Genomic DNA, 20,034 nt, shown 5'->3' on the forward strand with positions numbered 1-20,034 from the left:
AAAAGAAAAGGGAAAGGAAAATAAGGTAAAGGAACCAACAGTTAACAAAGAAAGAAAGAAATAATAAAATAAGAATAAGTGAGTGTAGAGGAGAGGAGAGGATAGAGTGGAAATAGAGGAAAATGAGCAACATAACTGTGGTTGCTGATGTAAATCTCCCCCAGGTTAAAACAAGATGATAATTAAAAATGTACCGCAGGGTCAAACTGTGACTGTGTCTGTGTGAGAGAGAGTGTGTACAGAGTGTCTTACTGCACTGCCTGTATTCCTCTAGATGTACGTATGTGTGTGCATGCGTGTGTGTGTGGTGGTGGTGGGGGGAGATTGCGGTGCCCATTAAAAGGTGTCCCTGCTGCAATCAGTGTACAGAGGCCTTAGGGCCTATTTGTTACTACATCAATCTGGAGTTAATGGAAACACACACACACACACACACTCGTACACACATCCAAACACATTTCTGCCTACAGTGCTAACATTTTTAGAGAGACCACTGAACAGCAGGACACACATGCAAGCATACACGCACCTATGCACTTGAAAACACATACACACAAGGAGGCCAGCCAACCAGGCCCACAACACAACACAACACACACTATTTAATGCAAGCTAATCCCAGAGAAATCCCTTCAGTTTTTTAATTCCTGTCTTATCGGACCTTTCTTGTTGGTGTCAAAGCAGCTTATTGTTTATTTTCACGTTCCCAGTTGAAACCTGATTTCCTTTTGCTTTCATGCTAGCGCCCACAGCGCTAAAAGGATATGTTTGAGCTTTATGTAAGTTGCCAATCTAAACATCCTTTATTCTCAATCTGAAAATCACCCAGTGAAGACGAATCAAAGTGAAAAGACTAAATTTGAAAATGTCATGGTTTTGATTATCGGCCAGTTCTCATCTGTAGATAAGCAGAGCTGTAGTGAGTCCTGTGCAGGCTCTGTAAATGTTTCAGCACAACGTAAACTGAATTGAGTACAGTACATCTCATCTGCTCATAAGTCACTGTTAATCGCTGATTAGAGGAGATAAAAGAATAAAAACTGTGGGTGCTATGGATGGATAGAGTGCAGACCAGCTGAGAGCGGGAGGCCAGCAGAGCAGCACAGAGGCACCATTCTGCTGCCAGACCAAATAAAACAAGTCCCCACCAGCTCCAGGCCTGCTGTTCTGTGCATGAACCTGACCTCGAACTTCCCGTTAGATGTAGGGAATACAGGGCCCAGTAAAGTAACTCTTTATTAATGTTGAGGTGGTTCTGGTATAGTCAGATTTACAGATCACCTGATGCCGTCTGGTTGCCTGGGTCCAGACCTTTGAATCTGCCCACTCTACAGAACTGATTGATTCAGAAACAGCAGTTTCTAGGTTGAAAAATAATCAATTCAGTAAGTGGACTAACAATTAACTAACTCTGCTGTTAAGCTGTCCCAATATCAGCCCCCATCATTGTTTGTTTTCACTTTAGCAACCACTGCTTCTTCTACTACTGCTCACTGGTGGATTACAGTTATGAATAGCCAATACTGCCAATTTCTGACAGAACTATGAGGTAGCCTAGTTTATTTTCTCCAAACCTGTTGATGGAAGCCAGATGCCAAAAACTTATTTAATATAATCAAGTGTTTCAGATGCCCATTTTAACCATACTTTATAGGCCACAACCATGATCTTTCCCTCACCCAACCAGTTTTCTTGTGTGGTGATAGGATAGCGATGTTGAAGCAGTCTTCTGTCTGTACGTGCTTTGTTTGATGATGTTCTGATTGTGACTATATTTATATGTTCTCTGTTGTTTTAACCTTTGTCTGTAATTCTGGAACTGAGTTGCTGCATGTCTTGGCCAGGACTCTCTTGTAAAAGAGATTTTTAATCTCAATGAGACATTTTTCTGGTTAAATAAAGGTTAAATAGGATTGCTAATGCGTATAAGAACATTTTTGGTTTGTGGGAGATAAGCAGCTTTTATTGGAATCAATCGGGCCCCATTTTCGAGGCATGGCCCAATTCTCTTAATAGATCCATGCTCTTTATGTTAATCCATTATAACTACGCAGAAACATGTTACATTACGTGTAGTTGAGTCCATGCTAGTTACCTTTGTCACAGAGGTCCATTTTTTGGTTCAGTTAATTCGTTTATCCGTCATAAGTACTGATAAACTCGTGTTCCGATTGCATGGGCCAAGCAAGTACCCACATTTTGGAGCAGAATCACGTGGCATGGCCTTGGTGGAAGTCTGCGCTGAGTTTTCCTTCTAGTTCATGTGAGTTCTGTTGTTCTGAGCACTGGATGTCTACCACCAATACTGCATTTGACCTCAATCGTTTGTCATACACTGTGTGTGGTTAGCATTCAAAGTACTAGCATCAGTACTAAAGAGACATAAACAGAGCCCCACATACAGGAACATGGACAAAAAAATCATCAAATCTGTGCAGCATTGGTGAGGTGGGAAATAGGTATCACTCATATGCACAGTATTAAGGTGGAAATATATGCGTAAAAGGGTTTTGGTGCCACATATAGCACACACTGTAAGCACCTCTACAACCGGACTCCCATTAACCCCTTGTATTATTTAACATTCCAGTATTACTATTCATTTATGCCTGAAGGTCTTCCTTCTGACACTTGAGCTGTCCACCTCCATTGTGACAGGGTGAAAAGTGGTGTCCCATATCCTGTGCCAAGAAGTACCGCAGAAATAAGCCTTAAGTATTACCATTTTAAAAATCTTTTCAGGACTTTTATTTCTTTTTTATTGTGAGGCGCAGCAATTGGCCACAGGTTGGATTCAAACCCTCACTGCTGCCAAGGACTGAGCCTATATGGGACACACGCTCCACCCAGTGAGATAGAGGCTGCCCTAAGGATTACCACTTTAACTTAACAATAAAAAAGATAGAGAAGAGCCGTTTGTCCTTACCAGGCGTGATTTCTATCACAGTGTATTGTCTCTCCGGGGGGAAAAGAACCTTTGGAGGCTGAGTGGTCTGGAGAGCTGTGAGAAAGAGGGGAAAAGATACAGGGGGAAGGTTGATTATCAAGAAAAAGAAGAAGAATTACTTTATTTTTATCCCACATGGGGAAATTCATCAGGAGTGTGTACAAGTTTTAAACTAATGAGCTTTGGTCTGGTGTACATATATCATCATATTATGGGTTCATCATTCCTGCATAACACCTCCAATATAAAAAAAAAAATACGATGGAAAAGGTGAAAATGAAATGTATTTCTCAATTCACACACATTCATTTTATCTATCCAACTATTAATATGTGGTTTGAACAGAATAAATTGAAGTGATGTCTAATTCCTTTAGAAGAAAAGTTAGAACAAGGGCTTTAATTTAATGTAACCGCATTTCCTTAACCTGTATGAAAGCACCTGGAGATTTACTAAACAGATCAGCTAGAAGAGGCAAATGAAGGGTCAGAGAGTTGGAGAGTGACTTAGAAAAAGATAGTCTGAGATTTGAGTTAGAGAACAGAAACGGAAAAACTGTTGCGGTGTGGCCGCAGAGCTATACAGTACACTATTTTACAAGAAAACACCCAGGGAGAGTGCTGGCCTTTGCTCCAGCAATTGATCATTACCCTGCAGTATCACAGAGCCAAACAAAAAGAGTCTAGAGCGTATTGACTCTCACACCTACGAGATGCCGCCTCAGCCACAGAGGCAGTTTAGCGCACAGCTTGTCTCACCTCATGATTTCCTTTTGTCTCCTTGCAGACAAACAGGTTGACTGACTCGCTGCCTTTCAACTCTGATGACCAGCAGACACTCTCTGCTTTCCCCTGAAGGATTCTGAACACCAACGTTTTCTACTGTCCAACACCTTTTCTCCTCACCACCTCCAAGTTTCTAATAATCCCCTGATCTGTTTCTGTCATTCTTCTCTGAAGGCTGTGTTTCACTGTGCAACATGTTCTCATGTTCTGTCTGTACCAAATTCTACAAAAACTCATCGTATGAAAATCGTATGAAAAACACTCTGACGGACCACAGGACAGGACCAGAAGTCAAATGATGCCAAAGTGTAACAACACACAAAAAAACAATGTTACGTGACCGATTTTAGCCAACGAAAGGTGACGGGAAGGGTAAGGCAAAGAAACCTTTAACTGAATGGAAAACGGCCGTGAAAAATTGGCAAACCGGAAGTGCAACAACACACAAGGTGATGGTTTTGATTAGGTATGAAACACACTTGGTTAGGATTAGTACAAAGGCTGTATTTTTTGTAAACATTCATGGTTTTCATAAAAATAGTAAAAATATTGACAGTACATGTGGAATTTTGTCTGTTTTACTTTTCAATCAGTCAATGCTTATTGGGCTTAAAAAATGTAGTTTAATTAAATGCCAGAAAACTGTGTGAGTTTTCATGGTTTTTAAGCTAGATTAAGTGTCAGTTTGTTGGGTGCACAGACATGTCTATTTGCCTGCATCTACATGGTATTTTGGGAACTCATTGTGAATTTGGCTGCGTCGAAGTGAGAAAGAGGCACAGTAGGAGCTATGTCAGTAGTGATTGAGTAGTGGTGCAGTGCGTCTCTCCTACATACATCCGTATCTTTATCAGGTGACACCCGTCACAGATCCTACTGAAAAGTCTGCATTACTGTACTGTGTTTATGCTGGGTCTTTTTTGAGATACAGGAAGACTCTCCAGGAGAAAACAGAGTACTAATAATACCAGCACCACGGTTTACAGCATTATATTGTACCATTTGGACCTAACTGGACACATTCTCCAACTCTTGTAGTTACACGCACGCACACACACACACACACACACACACACACACACACACACACACACACACACACACACACACACACACACACACACACAGACAGAGCACTACTGGCGGCAAAATTGTCAACTATCTGTCAAAAAGCCAGATGACTCAACACCATGTGCCATTATTCACACAAGCCAACTCTTCATGAAAGAGAAAGGAAATTGTTGGTCTGTGTTAACCTGAATCTGAATATCAAAACATGTGTCCTGAATAGATGATAATGACACACGCACACACACACTTAAAATTGATTAAATTGGTGTCCATTTGTGAAGATTATCTTCTGACCAAAACGAGCAAGTATCATAGGCTTTTTTTGTTGCCACAGAGCTTATTTTTTTGCAATCATCCAAAATCCAATGGAAAAATCCCATCATGTTTTGTCAAGGAAACCAGGGGAATGCTAATTTCCGGATTGGCCTACAAAAATACTGTATTTCATCCCTGCAGCACATTATTGTTGTTTTTAAAGTCGCCAATTTGTGACATTTCCAATCGAAGTCCAAATATTGGGACTTGTGACAACCAGTACTTGCAAGTCTGAATTTTTGCAACACAAAGTAGATTGTTCCTAGGCCATGAACTATGATCCAGTAACCTCAAGTGGAACCCAACTCTCGCAGTCCAAATGCAAAAATCATGTGTGGTGATTGATCAATCTTATCATCCACCGGCTATCAGTCTGATGACAATTTAGCTTTCGGGACAGTGGCCAATATTTCTGTAGTGAACCCATTGTCAGTAGCCGATGAATGCCTAGATTGCATTTCGACCAATGCGTTCCAACCTAACCTGGCTCAAATGCAAAAGGAATCCAGAACGCTTCTGACACAAAAATCTTGTTCCGTTGCCAACAGTTCCAGTATTCATATACAGATATCTGTTTATAAAGAATAGATTTTGATAGTCAGGTGTAGCCACTCCCCATAAAACCACCCTCCATGTGTAAGGTCAAAAGACAAAAGTCAATTCATACCCCATCCTAGTTATGCACACTGACAACACCACATTACAAAAGACTCAAACTGCAGCTGTCTCAGTGCAACGCTGCTTTATATGCTTGTTGGGTTTCAAATGAGATTTGACCTTTTCAAGTTGGGTTGTGTGATGCAGTCCAGCACATTAGGTCAGACAGAGCAGTAATCACTATACAGACGTTAGACAGAGTAGTCAAAGTTTGTTTTTGTGCTTATCTCCTACAGCAATCATGCCAGGGGGGATAGTAATCTGACATTTTCTTCAACTTAAAATTGTGTGAGTGTGCGTGTGCATGCGTGCAATCAGATATGAACTTAAAAGAGTGCCAGAAAGTTCAGAAAGTTTGAAAGTTGTTGGAGTGATTTTTCTGTGATTTAAGAACACGTTGACGCTATCTGAATCTTCCTGATCTGATAATTTCAGTTCACCAGGTGCTCATAGTAGATTAATACAAACACTGTCTTATTGCAGTCTTTATCTCTTCAGATAGGAGGAACAAACCAAATGTGACCATATTTATATTTCCATTTTGAAATATCATGACGGTAAGAGTCACAACATGGGGAACTTTCTATAACAATAGAACACAAGAGGGCATTTGTTAACATTTAAAATAATATTCACAATGATATAATTTCCTCAGTATGATGTTAATTATCCTTGCTGTGTGGCCTATAATGTTTTGTCCTGCTAATGGAGTGACCTCAGCATTTTAAGGATGACTTCATTTTGACCTTTGCTGTGTTATGTGCGGTGAAACCACTAACACTTTCTGTCTCATCTGACCTTTGAAACATTAGACTTAGACTAATTTTGTCCCAGTGTGATGTAATCTGAGTGACATTCTGTAAAAGTATAAACTCATAAGGGCTGTCATAGAAAGCTGTGCACTCAGGCAAGGAGATATAGGTGCTGTGGCTCTATATTAATATTGTCATAAGTGATTAGTATGCTGGAGAATGAAACAGTTCATCCAACATTTAAAATGTTTAACTTAATGTTGGCTAGCTTGCAGTGTTCTTTCCTGCATTTTGCGGGTGCATTGGTAAAATGGTAAATGGACTTATATAGTGCCTTTCTAGTCATCTGACTACTCAAGGCGCTTCACAGTGTCTGTCACATTGACCCATTCACACAGACATTCACACTGATGGCAGTGGACATCTACATACCATCTAATCTGATCTAACCATTCACACCACATTTACACATCCATGCGCAGCACAGGGAGCAATTCGGGGTTCAGTGTCTTGCCCAAGGACACTTCACCATGTGGACCGGGGGGAGATGGGGATCGAACCACCAATCTCTCGAACAGAGGACAACCCACTTTTCCACCAAGCCACAGCCGCCCCATTGCTAAACAATATTGCTCAATAGCAATCCTAGTACAAATAAAAGTCACATCTGTTAATTTAATACAATCAGGGGGTTTGCTGCTACAGCTTTCTGGTATGACTGGTAGCTTATGATGCTAGCTAACTTTAGGTAAGTAGACACTGCCTTGTAAGTGATACTGTACTGTTTTAGTTTGTTGACTTTAAGACACTTCATATTTATCATTACTTTCAAATACAGTAGATATTCTTGGTTAAGTGGAAACTTCTTTCACTGTAACGGAACTTAAATGTATAATAGAGCAACATATTCAATACACCCATCATATATTAATTTTTAATTTAGTTTTAATATTACGAGTCACATATTCCAGTTACGAAAAGTTTTACTAAAAAATCATTATGATATCCTATGAAATTCTGACTGGAAGTCCCCGGAGAGATGGCGACCGACTGGAAGTGGGCTGGGTCAGTTACGTTTGTTGACGGTTAGGTTTAGGCACCAAAAATATTGTTACCTGACCAGTTTAGTTTAGGCAACAAAAGGTGGTGGTTAGGGTAAGCCCTCAAAATGACTGGTTTAGGATTAGTAAAAATGGTTCTGGTTTGGCTTGGTACGACCAGGGCAGACAATGAGAATGAAACCCCAGTCGCCTATGTGAAAGTATGCTAAAAGTAAGCAGACATTTCAGCTTGGACTAAAAAAACTACCAGCCTTCCTGTTCTCTGAAGAAAACTGTGAAAGTTGTATATATTGTGTGCTGTTTCATGTTCACAATCAGACATTATATTTTGTATTTCAAATTGATCTGACCTTTTGGGGAAATATGAGATGTCTGGTAAAGCAGAGAAGCGGGAGACATTTATGTTCAGTCCTGATACATTTATACTTGTATGTCATGCCCTAATCTCAGCAAGACTCATTTATTCTTTTAAGACTCATTTTTTTGTGTGTAAATCGGTCCCTCTTATGGTGGAATCCTGAGGGAAATCAAAACAATTTCACTGGTTTGGTTCAAAGCAAATAGCCAGATGCTTTTCATTAGCAACCCTTAGCAACAGTGTCCCATTAGTGAGTACTGAGTGAAGCTCTGATGTTAAACAAGCGAAAAATCATTTGGTTACTGTTTTTGCTAACCTTCTATGTCTGTCATTTTCTTTGTATTTCTCACAACCTCATCCTTCATCATTTTTTCCCCCCTTTTCTTTCTCTAGCTCCCTTTCCCTACATTCAACTTGCTTTATATGCCTTTAAAAAATCGGTGGGCCTTGAAGGCAGCAGAGCAGTAGAGTAAGGGGCATTAAAATATTTGACAATTTTATTCCAGTTTAAGATTGTAAAAGTAACTTTCCACCCATCAATGCGCTCTGTCACCACTGCTACAATATCTTTACTGAGCGTGTGTAAGAATGTGTTTTGTGGTTCTGTGTGTGCATCCCCTTCTTTACAAGTATGATTTTTGAGTTTTTATTTGTGAATCATCCGCTCCCTCTAAAGAGATGGGGATTGTCAATAAAAACACACTGTGTGTCTGTGTTTGTTTATGTCTGTGTGCTGAGTGGGCATGTACATGTGCTGTGAGTTATGGAGTTAATCCAAGTCAACAGAAAATACCCGCAGGTATGCAAATATGTGTGTGTGTGTATGTGAGTGTGTGTGTGTGTGAGTCCAACATGTGTGTATATACGTGTGTATTTTAGCAAGTGTCTGCATGCATGTTTTAATCTGTGTTGTGCGTCAGCTGAAGTGAGCTGTCTCCCTTTATTAATGACAGGCATACGTCATTATGCAGTTTTGCATAATGAGAACATGGACACAAAGTCATTGATGTGTTTGAGTAGATCATCTGCTCCTCCCCACCTGATCTAGCTATGGAAATCTGTATATTTATCAGACATCTCCATATGGTGGATGGCAGTCTTTGTAAACACTAGGAAAATAAAATAAAAATGTGAACCATGGCTTGTATGAAGTATATATTTTAATTGATAGGAAGAAAGAAGACTACAAATTGATTCATTTGCTCATTTCTCAAGGCAAGTAGAATTCAGTAGTCAATGTTACCTGTGTTAAACAGTGTTGGTGCATACACTGATTACATTGCTTGACCACCGTCGTCATTTCATTTGGTTCGAATAAATATATTTGCAGAGCTTTCTGGCAAAAGTGCGCTGGAATGCATGTCAAAGTGGAACCTCTTACTAGCGGATTGGGGGGAGATCGACCTACCCCAAATGCACTAGTAGGAGGTTCCCCTTTACAGGCATACAGGCTGGTATGTTTGTAATGTTGCCATGAATGTGTCAATTTTGCTGATTCATATTCTAAAATTTCAATCAAACAATAACTACTGCAGCCGAGGCAATGACTCAATGTTTAATTTCCTCAGGGCTCCTCCATCCATCCAGCTCGTTCTCATTCCCATAAATAGGTCTATATCCTTAAAATATGGTGCACTCACTTAAATGCTATTACAAAGCAGTCACAAACATTGCCGGATGTAATTCCAGCATCTATTTGGGAAATGTGAAGGGTGAATCATTCTGGACTGCATGAAGAAAAAAAAAAGCCTTTTGGAAGCAGAAAGCTGGATCATCGCAGAGATGATGCAAGTCCAGCTTTATGGTAATGTCATTATGATGATCTGGTGTTGTATGAAATATACTTAGGCCTATTTCTGATGCAACAACATCTCTTTAGAGAGAGCCAGAGCCTGAGGGTGGCGCACACAGTGTAAAGCAAGTGCGTGTGTGTGAGTTCATTCGGCTTTAATGTGAGCCTGGTTCAAGTGCTGAGGCGGGGGTAACATTAAACCAAATTACACCTCTCTGTTTTCTCTCTCACACACACACACACACACACACACACACACACATTGTGGATCATTAACACTGATGCCATCTGCTCCGGAGCAATGCCACACTGGAGGAGCACCCTGACGGAGGAAACAAGCGCTCTCCCTCCGTGCAACTCTGCACATACTGTAGAGCTCAATAATTGAAGACATAAATTAAAAACAAAGGGCTCTGTAGGGAGGCGAGGAGGTTTGCAGAGGAAGAAGAACAACACTTGATGAGCTGGGATGTGACAGGTACCAGGTGAACACATTTAACTGGATGAAGCGCACAGACCAGCACTTTAAAATGTTTTGAGAGATTGTAACATCAAAACATAATATTAGATATATTATATTTACATTTGCTGTGGCTGCAGGAAGTGAGGCGATGTAGTGATAAGAGTCCAAACTCTGCATAAGAAAGCGGATTGGTGGTGGTGGATCTCTCCGGAGACTGGTGCCTTTATCCCATGTGAAACCGAAAGTCAAAGCAGACATTTTTTTAAACTCACTTTAAGTAAATCCATGATCTTTTTTAAGTATTTTTGTTGCCTAAACCTAACTACGTAATTTTGTTGCCTAAAGTGAAGTAGTTTCGTTTCACAATGTTTCAAACTGCCACCATGCGGTCTTGTCTACACACATTTATATTATCTTAGTCCTATTTTATATAGCTTTATATTTTAGTCCCATATATTTTAACTTGCTCTGTTGATTATTCCACATTTTCAATTCAGATTTTGCCTTTACTTGCAGGATTTTCTTATTTTTAATAAGACCATTGTTGGATGGTCTCTGAGGCCTAAGATTTTCATAGCCAACAACTGCTTCTCTGTTTCTTTGTAATTGTTTTGCACATGATAGGAATAAAGAACTTGTACTTGATATTATTAAAGTTAACGTACAAAAAGTACAAATCAATCAAGAAGGGGATATCAATGAATGTTCTTTTTGTCTTTCTTCTGTAATAAGTTAGATTCTAAGAATAATGGATATCATTTCCTATCTCTAGACAGTTTTGAAAACATGTTTGAGCATTCAAACTGCTATCAAATCAGTGTGCTGAAATTATATTTGTGTCTTATTAGACTTATAATTAGTTAATTCAAATGGCATCTAAACTTTAGTTTCCCTCAATAGATAAATAAAAAAGAGGAAAAAGAATGGGACTACATTAGATGGCAGAAGAACACTTTACTTGAGAAACTTCAAATGCATATTATCAATATATCAATTTAATAAATGAAACACTGTCACAATGAAATGGATCTGCAATTTTTTAAAAACTCTAAAATCTTATTTCCTTTCCCAGGCAGATGTAAAATGAAACAAACTGAGAGCAGCGAAAAGAAATGTCATGAATGAAAAAGAACGACGAAATCAAAACAAGATAAATAGCCAAGAAGTAGCTTCAATATAGTAGATACATCAACCAACTACATCCTGAAGAGACACAGCCGGCAGTGCTTAAAGTCCGTCTTTAAGCCACCACCACCTCAGTATGTGTGTGTGTGTGAGAGAGAGAGAGTGTAGAGTTAGTGATTCTAATTAGTTGATTTAAATCAGTTAAGGGACCCTTACCTAACTGCCGCTGGTCCCACTGACAGCATGGATGGGAACACACACTGTTTCCAGTGTCGGGGCTGGGGGCAGCTCAACCACCCATGGAGATTCAGCTAATTATCTTTCTTCTATCGCTAGGCTACAGTGCTCTCTCTCCCTCTCATTCACAAAGGCTCACGTTGGGCAGGTGGAATGACTGTCAAGACATTGAAGTGGCAAGAAATGCATAAACTTTTAGATACTTTCTTGAATTACTGCCATTACAGACACACAATTAACACTCAGTCAGTGTTGGATAGCGTTTGTGAGCAGAAAGCCCATCGGCCAACAGTAGTCAATTAGAGGAAATATTAATACCAGCCAAAACCTTTTTATATTGCTGTTACCATCATGGTATGTGTTTTATTACATATTTGCTATGGACATATTTAGTAAGCCCAGGCAAGTCCAGGTTTATTAAACTAATTAAGAAGAGGATACAAAACTGGGACTTGTACAGATATTTCTAAATTCTACAGATATCCATTACAGGTAACAGACTGGTTTCCTGGTTAAACTTTGACTGAGTATTACTATTATTAACATTTCAAATGCACAAGCTTTTGTCTTAAAGCTGTTCCTACCTTTCTGGCATGTCTCACAGCAATTCCCTCCAAAGTCCCACTCTCTTACCCTTGCCTGACCTCTGACTCTCCCTTCTCCCCCGACACATGCATTGAGAGAGCAATATTGCGTTCAAGTGCTATGGGAAGTACCAATGTTCAGACCTCCAACTAGACAAAGTGCACTGGAATGCCTGTCAAAGTGTAACCTCCTACTATTGAATTTGAGGGAGATCACTTCCCCTGAATTTGCTCAGACTTCCCATGTAAGTGGAATGCAGCATGAGCTCGGTGAATTGGTCAGACTTTTATCAGAAATATATGATAATTTAACATTTTTGAGTCTCAACACCTGGTGGATTTCTTTTACATATTTATTACAAAATAAAAGTGAATTGCTTTAAATAAAGAGGTTTGGATAATCTGGATAAACCCTTGTTTATAACATGATTGTCTGACTGTTGATGTTTCCTGACCTGGTAGACTTCTCTTTAGCAATGACATTGTAATATCACATCTCTGCAATCATCCAGGTGAATCCAATGTATGATGGCCAAAAACTTCAAAAATAAACTAGATTGTAACAAATCAGAATAATCCTTTAACAATTAGACAATGTGTAACCTTTTCAGAGAGACTAGCGGTGTTTCCGTCCGTCTTAAGCGGAGAGTTTTACAAGATCTGGAAATGTTTTCTTTCTTCTTCTCATTCCTGTCTTTTCTTTGATTTTCCCTGAATATTATATGGTACGTATCATTGTTATGGATGCAGGCTGGTAAGTTTGTAATGTTGCCATGAATGTGTCAATTTTGCTGATTCATATTCTAAAATCCCAATCAAACAATAACTACTGCAGCCCAGGCAATGACTCAATGTTTAATTTCCTCAGGGCTCCTCCATCCATCCAGCTCGTTCTCATTCCCAATGTGTCGAATATCACTGTTTTGTCACGGTGCTTGGCATTTGATACCGACGCACAAGGCAGCCTTGAGCAGCAGTTTAAATCACAACAGGCTTTGAACTATAAACCCATCCGTGGCATGATTACACACAAGTGCTCCAGAATAAAGCAGGACAAAGTCCACGTAGGGAGGGGGTGGGGACCCAGGATCCCTCCCTAACCCCAAACAAGCGTTTTTATTGCCTAAACCTAACCACTATGTTTGAGTTCACAACGTTAACCACGTTCCCCATGTTTAAAACTGCGATTTTTGTGGAGTGTACTAGTTTGACACGCAGGGTCAGGGCACAACTCGTGACATTTCTACCCCTCTAAAAATATAACGACATTTTTCACATTTCTAAACTTCATTGTGAATGTTACGGCTGGAAGGGTAGTGTGTGTATTTCCTGGTTGTCGTTTTCTTGTCTTCTCTCTTTCACTTTCGCTCCCATCCTGCGTCTGGTGACGGCTGTGTGACGCTGTAGGTCTTTTTTTGTTATTCAAGCTGAGGGTTAACAAAAAAAAAAACAGATTTTCCTTTTAAGAACAACTGGTCCTCGACTCCTTCTCCCCCGGGTTAATATAAGTTTATAACAATTTAATTTTGTGTTCGTCCCTGTTCCCCTGGATATTTTCGGGATGTTACAGTGAACCACTTCAATAACTGTATTCATAAAGTCTCCCCTGATTGAACTGTGATTAACATCACTATGTCAGATATACTGCTATAACTTTTTTTCCCCCACTCCACCGCTATGACCATTTACAGCATGTGCCATATTTTGTGAGTTTTTGGCACTTCAGGTAACCTTGACCTACAAAGATCCTTGTACAAATTTTTTTAGAAAAAGATGAGTTGGGGCCACAATATGATGACAAATGCATATATGACATTGGGCAAGAAGTGAGGTCCGTCTGTGTGTGTGTATGTGTGTGGGTGTGTGTGTGTCACTGCGTCTGGTGAGAGGTGATAAGACCTTTAATAATGAGCTTGTTCATTCCTTCATCAGTCACAGTCTGGGCCATATTCAATCATTAATACATCTTTCATTTATACACATAGACAGGGGCAGAAAGAGAGGGAGTAAATGAACACTGAAAATGATCGAGCAGGGTCTAGACAGTGAGCAAAGTCTCTCTCTGAACACACACACACACACACACACACACACACACACACACACACACACACACACACACACACACACACACACACACACACACACACACTTTATGTAAGTAGTGAGGTCATCCTCCAACATTAGTCTGTGAATTTTCTGAATTAAATATCACTTAATTTCCTGCGGAGGAGAGCTTGCCACTGAATGAATTATAGGAAACATCTTTCTCTTTTATCTTATAAGTGCAAAGAAACTAGGTGAAGGGTGTCAGTGCTCACTTTTGGGTAAATCTGCTGCAGTTTGTGGCTTTAAAGACACTGACGTTATTTTAATAACCTCTTCCTGAAGTCTGGTTCAAAGATTTTCATTGTTCGCAGCAGCTGCCTGAAACAAGCACCTGGGCAATTGGAAGATAACAACAGAATCCATATTCCTCCAGTCACACCACACACACACACAAACACACAAACACACACACACACACACACACACACACACACACACACACACACGCACACACACACACACACACACACAAACACACACACACAGAGCAACCTAATGAGGATAGAGGTGGCTGCCAAAGAACAAGGTAAGCATCTCACCCACACAAACACAAACGTAGGGCAACAAATATAGTAACACACACTTCCTGATCAATGGATTCTGTCCCCATGGCCCACAATCAACCTTGCAATGATGCATGGTGGGTAATTATTTAATCCTTTAAAAACATGTCTCCGATATTCCTTTCATTAAATGCCCTTGCTCGTCAATGTTGTATTCATCTGTCATCATGAAATACGTTTCAAATACAGAAAAAAACACATGCACGCATAAATAAAGGGGAGGGGACACATTGTGGTGCCATAAATATTCATCACTAACATCTACCATAGGGATGAGAATATATTGATCTGAATATAAAAGCTGGAGTCTGTGCATCAACACTGAAGCCACGTTCTCATTAACGGCCAATAAAACCCTACACAAAAATGTATTTCAGTTATGCAGACGTTCTCTAAATGAAATGATAACCTTTTCATTTTCATAAAATGCACAGTGCTAGTTGTTTGTTGGCATTCTGCCTCTATGTTACCTTTAAGCTAATTCGGATTTGGTGTGTTGAAAATAGAAATTGGAGTATAGAATGCATATAGAAAGTTATGACACCCTTTTGAAAGAGTCACTTTTTTGTTTTACAGCCTGAAATGACAATACATAAGAATATATATTTTTTCCAGCGTGATTTACACATTTTGCCTAACAACATTCATGTGAATATATATGTATATATATTTATTTTTTTTTTAATTTCTAAAAAATTTATAAAAAATGAAAAACTAGAATAGCAGTGATGAGTCCCCAGATTTCATACTTTGTGGAGGCACCTTTTGCTTCAATTACAGCCATCAGTCTGTTTGGATTTGTCTCCACCAGCTTTGTGCACCTAGACCTGGAAATATTTCCCCATTCTTCCTGCAGAACTGTTTGAGTTCCGTCAAATTATGTTGTGAGCTGTGATGGACTGCACTCTTCAAGTCCATTCACAGATGTTCACAGCTTTTCTGTAGGATTCAGGTCAGGTCTCTGACTGGGCCACTCTAGGACATTCACCTTCCTGTCCTTTAGCCACTGTGTTGTTTTTATGGAGGTGTGTTTGCATCGTTGTAATGCTGGAAGGTGAACCACCTGCCTATTTTCAAGTGTCTAAAAGAGGACCGCGGGTTTTCCTCAAGAATTTGGGTGGGCTTGGCAGCATCCATTTTCCCTTTGATCCTGACCAACTGCCCAGCCCCTGCTGAATAGAAACAAGGCCAACACATAATGCTGCCACCACCATGCTTCACTGTAGGGATGCTGTGTTTTGGGTGGTGTGCTGTGTTTGGTTTCTGCCAAACAAAGCTCTTAGAGTTCAGCCCAAAAAGTTTAATTTTTAACTGACCATATAACCTTTTGCCACATGGCATCAGAATCTTAAATATAGTTTTTTTACAAGACTGAGTGTGACATTTTTTCAGAAACAGCTTCTTTCTCTCCACCCTGCCATACATGTAGAACTTGTGAAATTGTTGTCAAATGCACGGATCGATCAGTCTCTTTTTTAACTCCTTCAAGGTCACCATGGGCCTTTTGGTAGCTTCCCTGATCAATCTTTTCCTGGCTTGGTCTTGCAGTGTGGAGGGGCGACCAGATCGAGGCCAGGCAGGTCTGGCAGGATCCAGCCTTCCATTTCCGGACAATACTCTGAATGGTACTCAGAGTGAGAGTTTAAGCCTTTGAAATCTTTTTATATCCTTCTTCTTACTTGTGCCTATCCACAACTTTATCCTAAACTCTTTTGAAAGCATCTTTCCAATCATGGTGAATTCTTTGTGTAACCGTGCACTACGAGGAGATGAATCCTCAAGGAACAGCTGATTTTATTCTTAAGTAATCAAAACCACCACAGTTGATGTCAGGTGGAGGCTAGTTAACTTTGTGTGTAATCTGGAAGGTTATTGGTTTTACCTAAGAATGTTTATAACAATTATTATGAAGGGACTCATCACTTTTCCAACACTAATTTTCTATTTCTTATTTTTCTATTAATTTTTACAAATTTTGAAAAAAACAAATTCACTTGAATGTTGTAAGGCAAAATGTGTAAATCTCTCAGTATTTTTTTCTTTTAATGTATTATGATTTCAGGATGCAAAACAAAAAAAAGGGACTATTTCAAAAGGGTATCATAACTTTTTTATAGGCACTGTATAAGCCTGTGGGATCCATCCAATTTTCATGTAAATTACAATGTATTAATATTTAGTAGGCTGACACCTAAAATTCTGTCCACCAGCGTGTTGCTAACTTTGTCTTGTCTCACTGTGGATTTGTCACAACCTGCATCTTTCACATCCTGTGATGTATCATCCATTTTTTAAAGTTCTTAGTCATTATTGATTAATGCAGCTTTAAAAACACAGTGATGAATCATTTTTCTTATGTAGTTCTCTGAAAACAAAGTGAATTTCCCTCTTCTAAAATCCCAAAAATTGGACAGCAGCATGGCCTGCTTGTAAGGTCTCTGTTTATTGGCCACAAACAGGGAACGTACCAACTGTGTAGGCTTTAGCTTCGGCTAGCAATGTATACTCTAACTGTGTGTGGAGGGAGCCTGTTCTGTGTTTGTATGAAAGCTCGGACCCTCACTAATCCTAAAACTCACTGGGGTTTCCAGTTCTTTTTTTATTTTCCTCCATCTTCTTTCCTTGTCCTCTTGTCTCTGTGTGGTCATGCATTGGAGTTAGAAAGTCTCCGAAAATGTACAAACTTTTCTCTCTTGTCCAGACATTTTTAAGTCGTGTAGATGCATCTTTGCCTCTCGAGAGGAGACTTTTGTTTTTCAGTTCCAACAACCCCTTATAAAATATACAGTATAAAAATGTACATTCCTCTGTATTTACCTTAAGATGACATTAAAGCAAAAAAGTGAAGTAGATGAGTGTGTCCCAGGTCAGTCAGGATAATGGATGCATTTTTGTCTTTGTTAATGTCCCTGAATGCAGGTTACATTTACTTAACACGGACTATAGCTCTAAAAGTTTTCAGAAGTACTTTAAAGGCTCTCAGGGGGTGCAGACTAACACAGCATTATCCCCAGTGACACATTACATGTTCAGAATGGGGTTTGGAGTGATTCCGTAATGTATGTATAGAGAGCTGTTAGGCTGGCATGTCTCCAAAATGTCTGCACCCACAACACCTGAGGTCATTTTGTGAAGAGCACCGAGGAAGCACTGAGGGATCCCCACAAACACACACACACACACACACACATCCTGCTGCCGTATCCATCTGTTAAAAACACATACTGCCTTGGTACAGGGGGGAGGTGGGTGTTGAACTCTGTCCAAGTGGCTCTAGCTGTGTTTACTGCTGTTGATGTCTGGGTACATTTCATTAAAGGTGTGTATTTTAGTATGCGTTACTGTGTGTACAGATTTAAAGCACTGCAGGAACTGTCGGCTTTAGGTGTTTGGACCAAATACTAAAACAGTTTTTCTAAATGAGTGAATATACCCAAAACAGATCAGTACAGGTCAAAGGTCATGGCTTAAGTGTTCTTGTGGCATCTAAAATAGGCAATAAAAATATAAAGTAGCACTAACTCCCAACACAAAGACAGCTGTGTCCATTTAACCTCACAGTTTGTGTTTGGTTCTGTTAGCAGGTTGGGGTTCTGAGGGAAAGCTGTTGTTCCATCAGTCATCATGTCTCTGTCAGTTTCACTGCTGTGCTGTGTGCTTCTAGGTTTTCATCAAATCACACAGAAGATGAGTCACACACACACTCAGGAGTGCTTACACTGAAAAAAATAACTTGTAGCATTTACTTAGTAAAATCCTTGAAACAATTTGCACTTAATGTTTTCAAGTACATTTTTCTGCTGAATATCAAGTACGAGTCACTCAAAAATGTGATGTGTGTAATGCACTCACTTGCCTTTAAGCGTAACTTTTGTAAAGAAATTAAGTAAATGTTACTTAACTCTGCTCAACATATACATAATATTTAGCTAAATTAATTGAGTAAAGTCTAAAACAGTTTTTCATGGAAAGAAAATTGCTGTTAACAAGCAGATTTTAGTACTTTTATTTTAATTCAGACACTTTTACTAAATTAGTTGTATTAATTCAATCTTATACACTCCTGTTTTTTGCAATGTAATGGTGATTAAGATGAGTATTTTCCTCACTAGCAGTGCATCGCTGTAAATCAGCACAGGGGTATCTTTTAGTGGTTCAGAGTGATTTTAAGTCAATGTCCTTCCAATCTCATATTGTCTCGTCAACAAGACTTATCTGTCCTATTTGGGATTTTTTTAGTAATTATATATATAGATCTGATAGCTGTTATTAAGACCAACACATTTATATATAATTCTTGGTGTTTATGATGCGTTATTGGTGAGAAAAATGCAATTTTATTGATGAAATATATCCCGCAATGCATCATTGGAGTTTCCGGTTGCCGTATCTCGGTAACAGAAGGTCGCAGAGAGATGGAAGTTGATTTCTTCAACATGTTTTCATGACTCATGAACGGTGCCACCTCTGAGTGTCTTCGACCTTCCGTTCCCGAGATGTGTCACAGTTATCGCAAATATGAGAAAGAAAGGTTGCATTGAAAAGAAAATGACTCATTCATGATAAAAAAAGATTTTCAGAGTAAAATGTAATTAGTATTTTAAAGTGCAGTGACTATAATTAATTAAAATTTTATTAGTTTATTTGTTTATTGTAAATAAATAATAAAATGTTCTCTTCCTATTCAGTTAATGTATTACGAAAATAAAGTGTGTAAATGTTAAAATGTTTACTTAAACTATTGTAGTTCCCACTGAATTTATATTTTACTATGAATACATTACTTAGATTAATTTAATACATTTTACTATACTGAAAAGTCTGTTTTTTTTTCAGTGTACACAGTTGCGAAAAGTGCTATATGAAATATTCAGAGCAGTGTTCCAAGATTCCAGATTCCAAAATGAGTGGATACTGTAAAAGTCACTTCTTGTCTTTATGACTTGTCTTTCTTTTTTTTATCTCAGTGCACTATGAACTTTCTAATAAAATAAAGGCGTTATATTCTGTTGCCTCTCACAATTTAGCAGTTCTAGACATTATAGATATGGTAGCTGCTTCCATCTGGGAGAGATGATCGAGAGAGACCTATTCATTTATAATATTATAACTCCCATCATTTCTTTATATTTTTGACCTTTGTAATATGCCCTCACTCATCCCTATAAAAAAAAAAAAATGCTGAACATGAAGTTCAATTACCTGTCATTATTAC

General features: G+C 39.0%; 1 protein-coding gene across 1 annotated transcript in view; it reads right to left on the bottom strand.

Moving 5' to 3' along the window:
• il1rapl2 (interleukin 1 receptor accessory protein-like 2) overlaps positions 1–20,034 on the bottom strand; it is a gene marked incomplete at both ends in the record, with an annotated part of 379,427 nt that overhangs the window by 70,289 nt on the left and 289,104 nt on the right. Inside the window, one exon of the mRNA XM_083915266.1 lies at positions 2,927–3,001. Within this exon, the coding sequence (XP_083771392.1) occupies positions 2,927–3,001 (75 nt within the window). The remainder of the gene's footprint in view (positions 1–2,926; positions 3,002–20,034) is intronic.

Source organism: Echiichthys vipera (genome assembly GCF_963691815.1).
Source record: "Echiichthys vipera genome assembly, chromosome: 6".
Classification (NCBI taxonomy): domain Eukaryota; kingdom Metazoa; phylum Chordata; class Actinopteri; order Perciformes; family Trachinidae; genus Echiichthys; species Echiichthys vipera.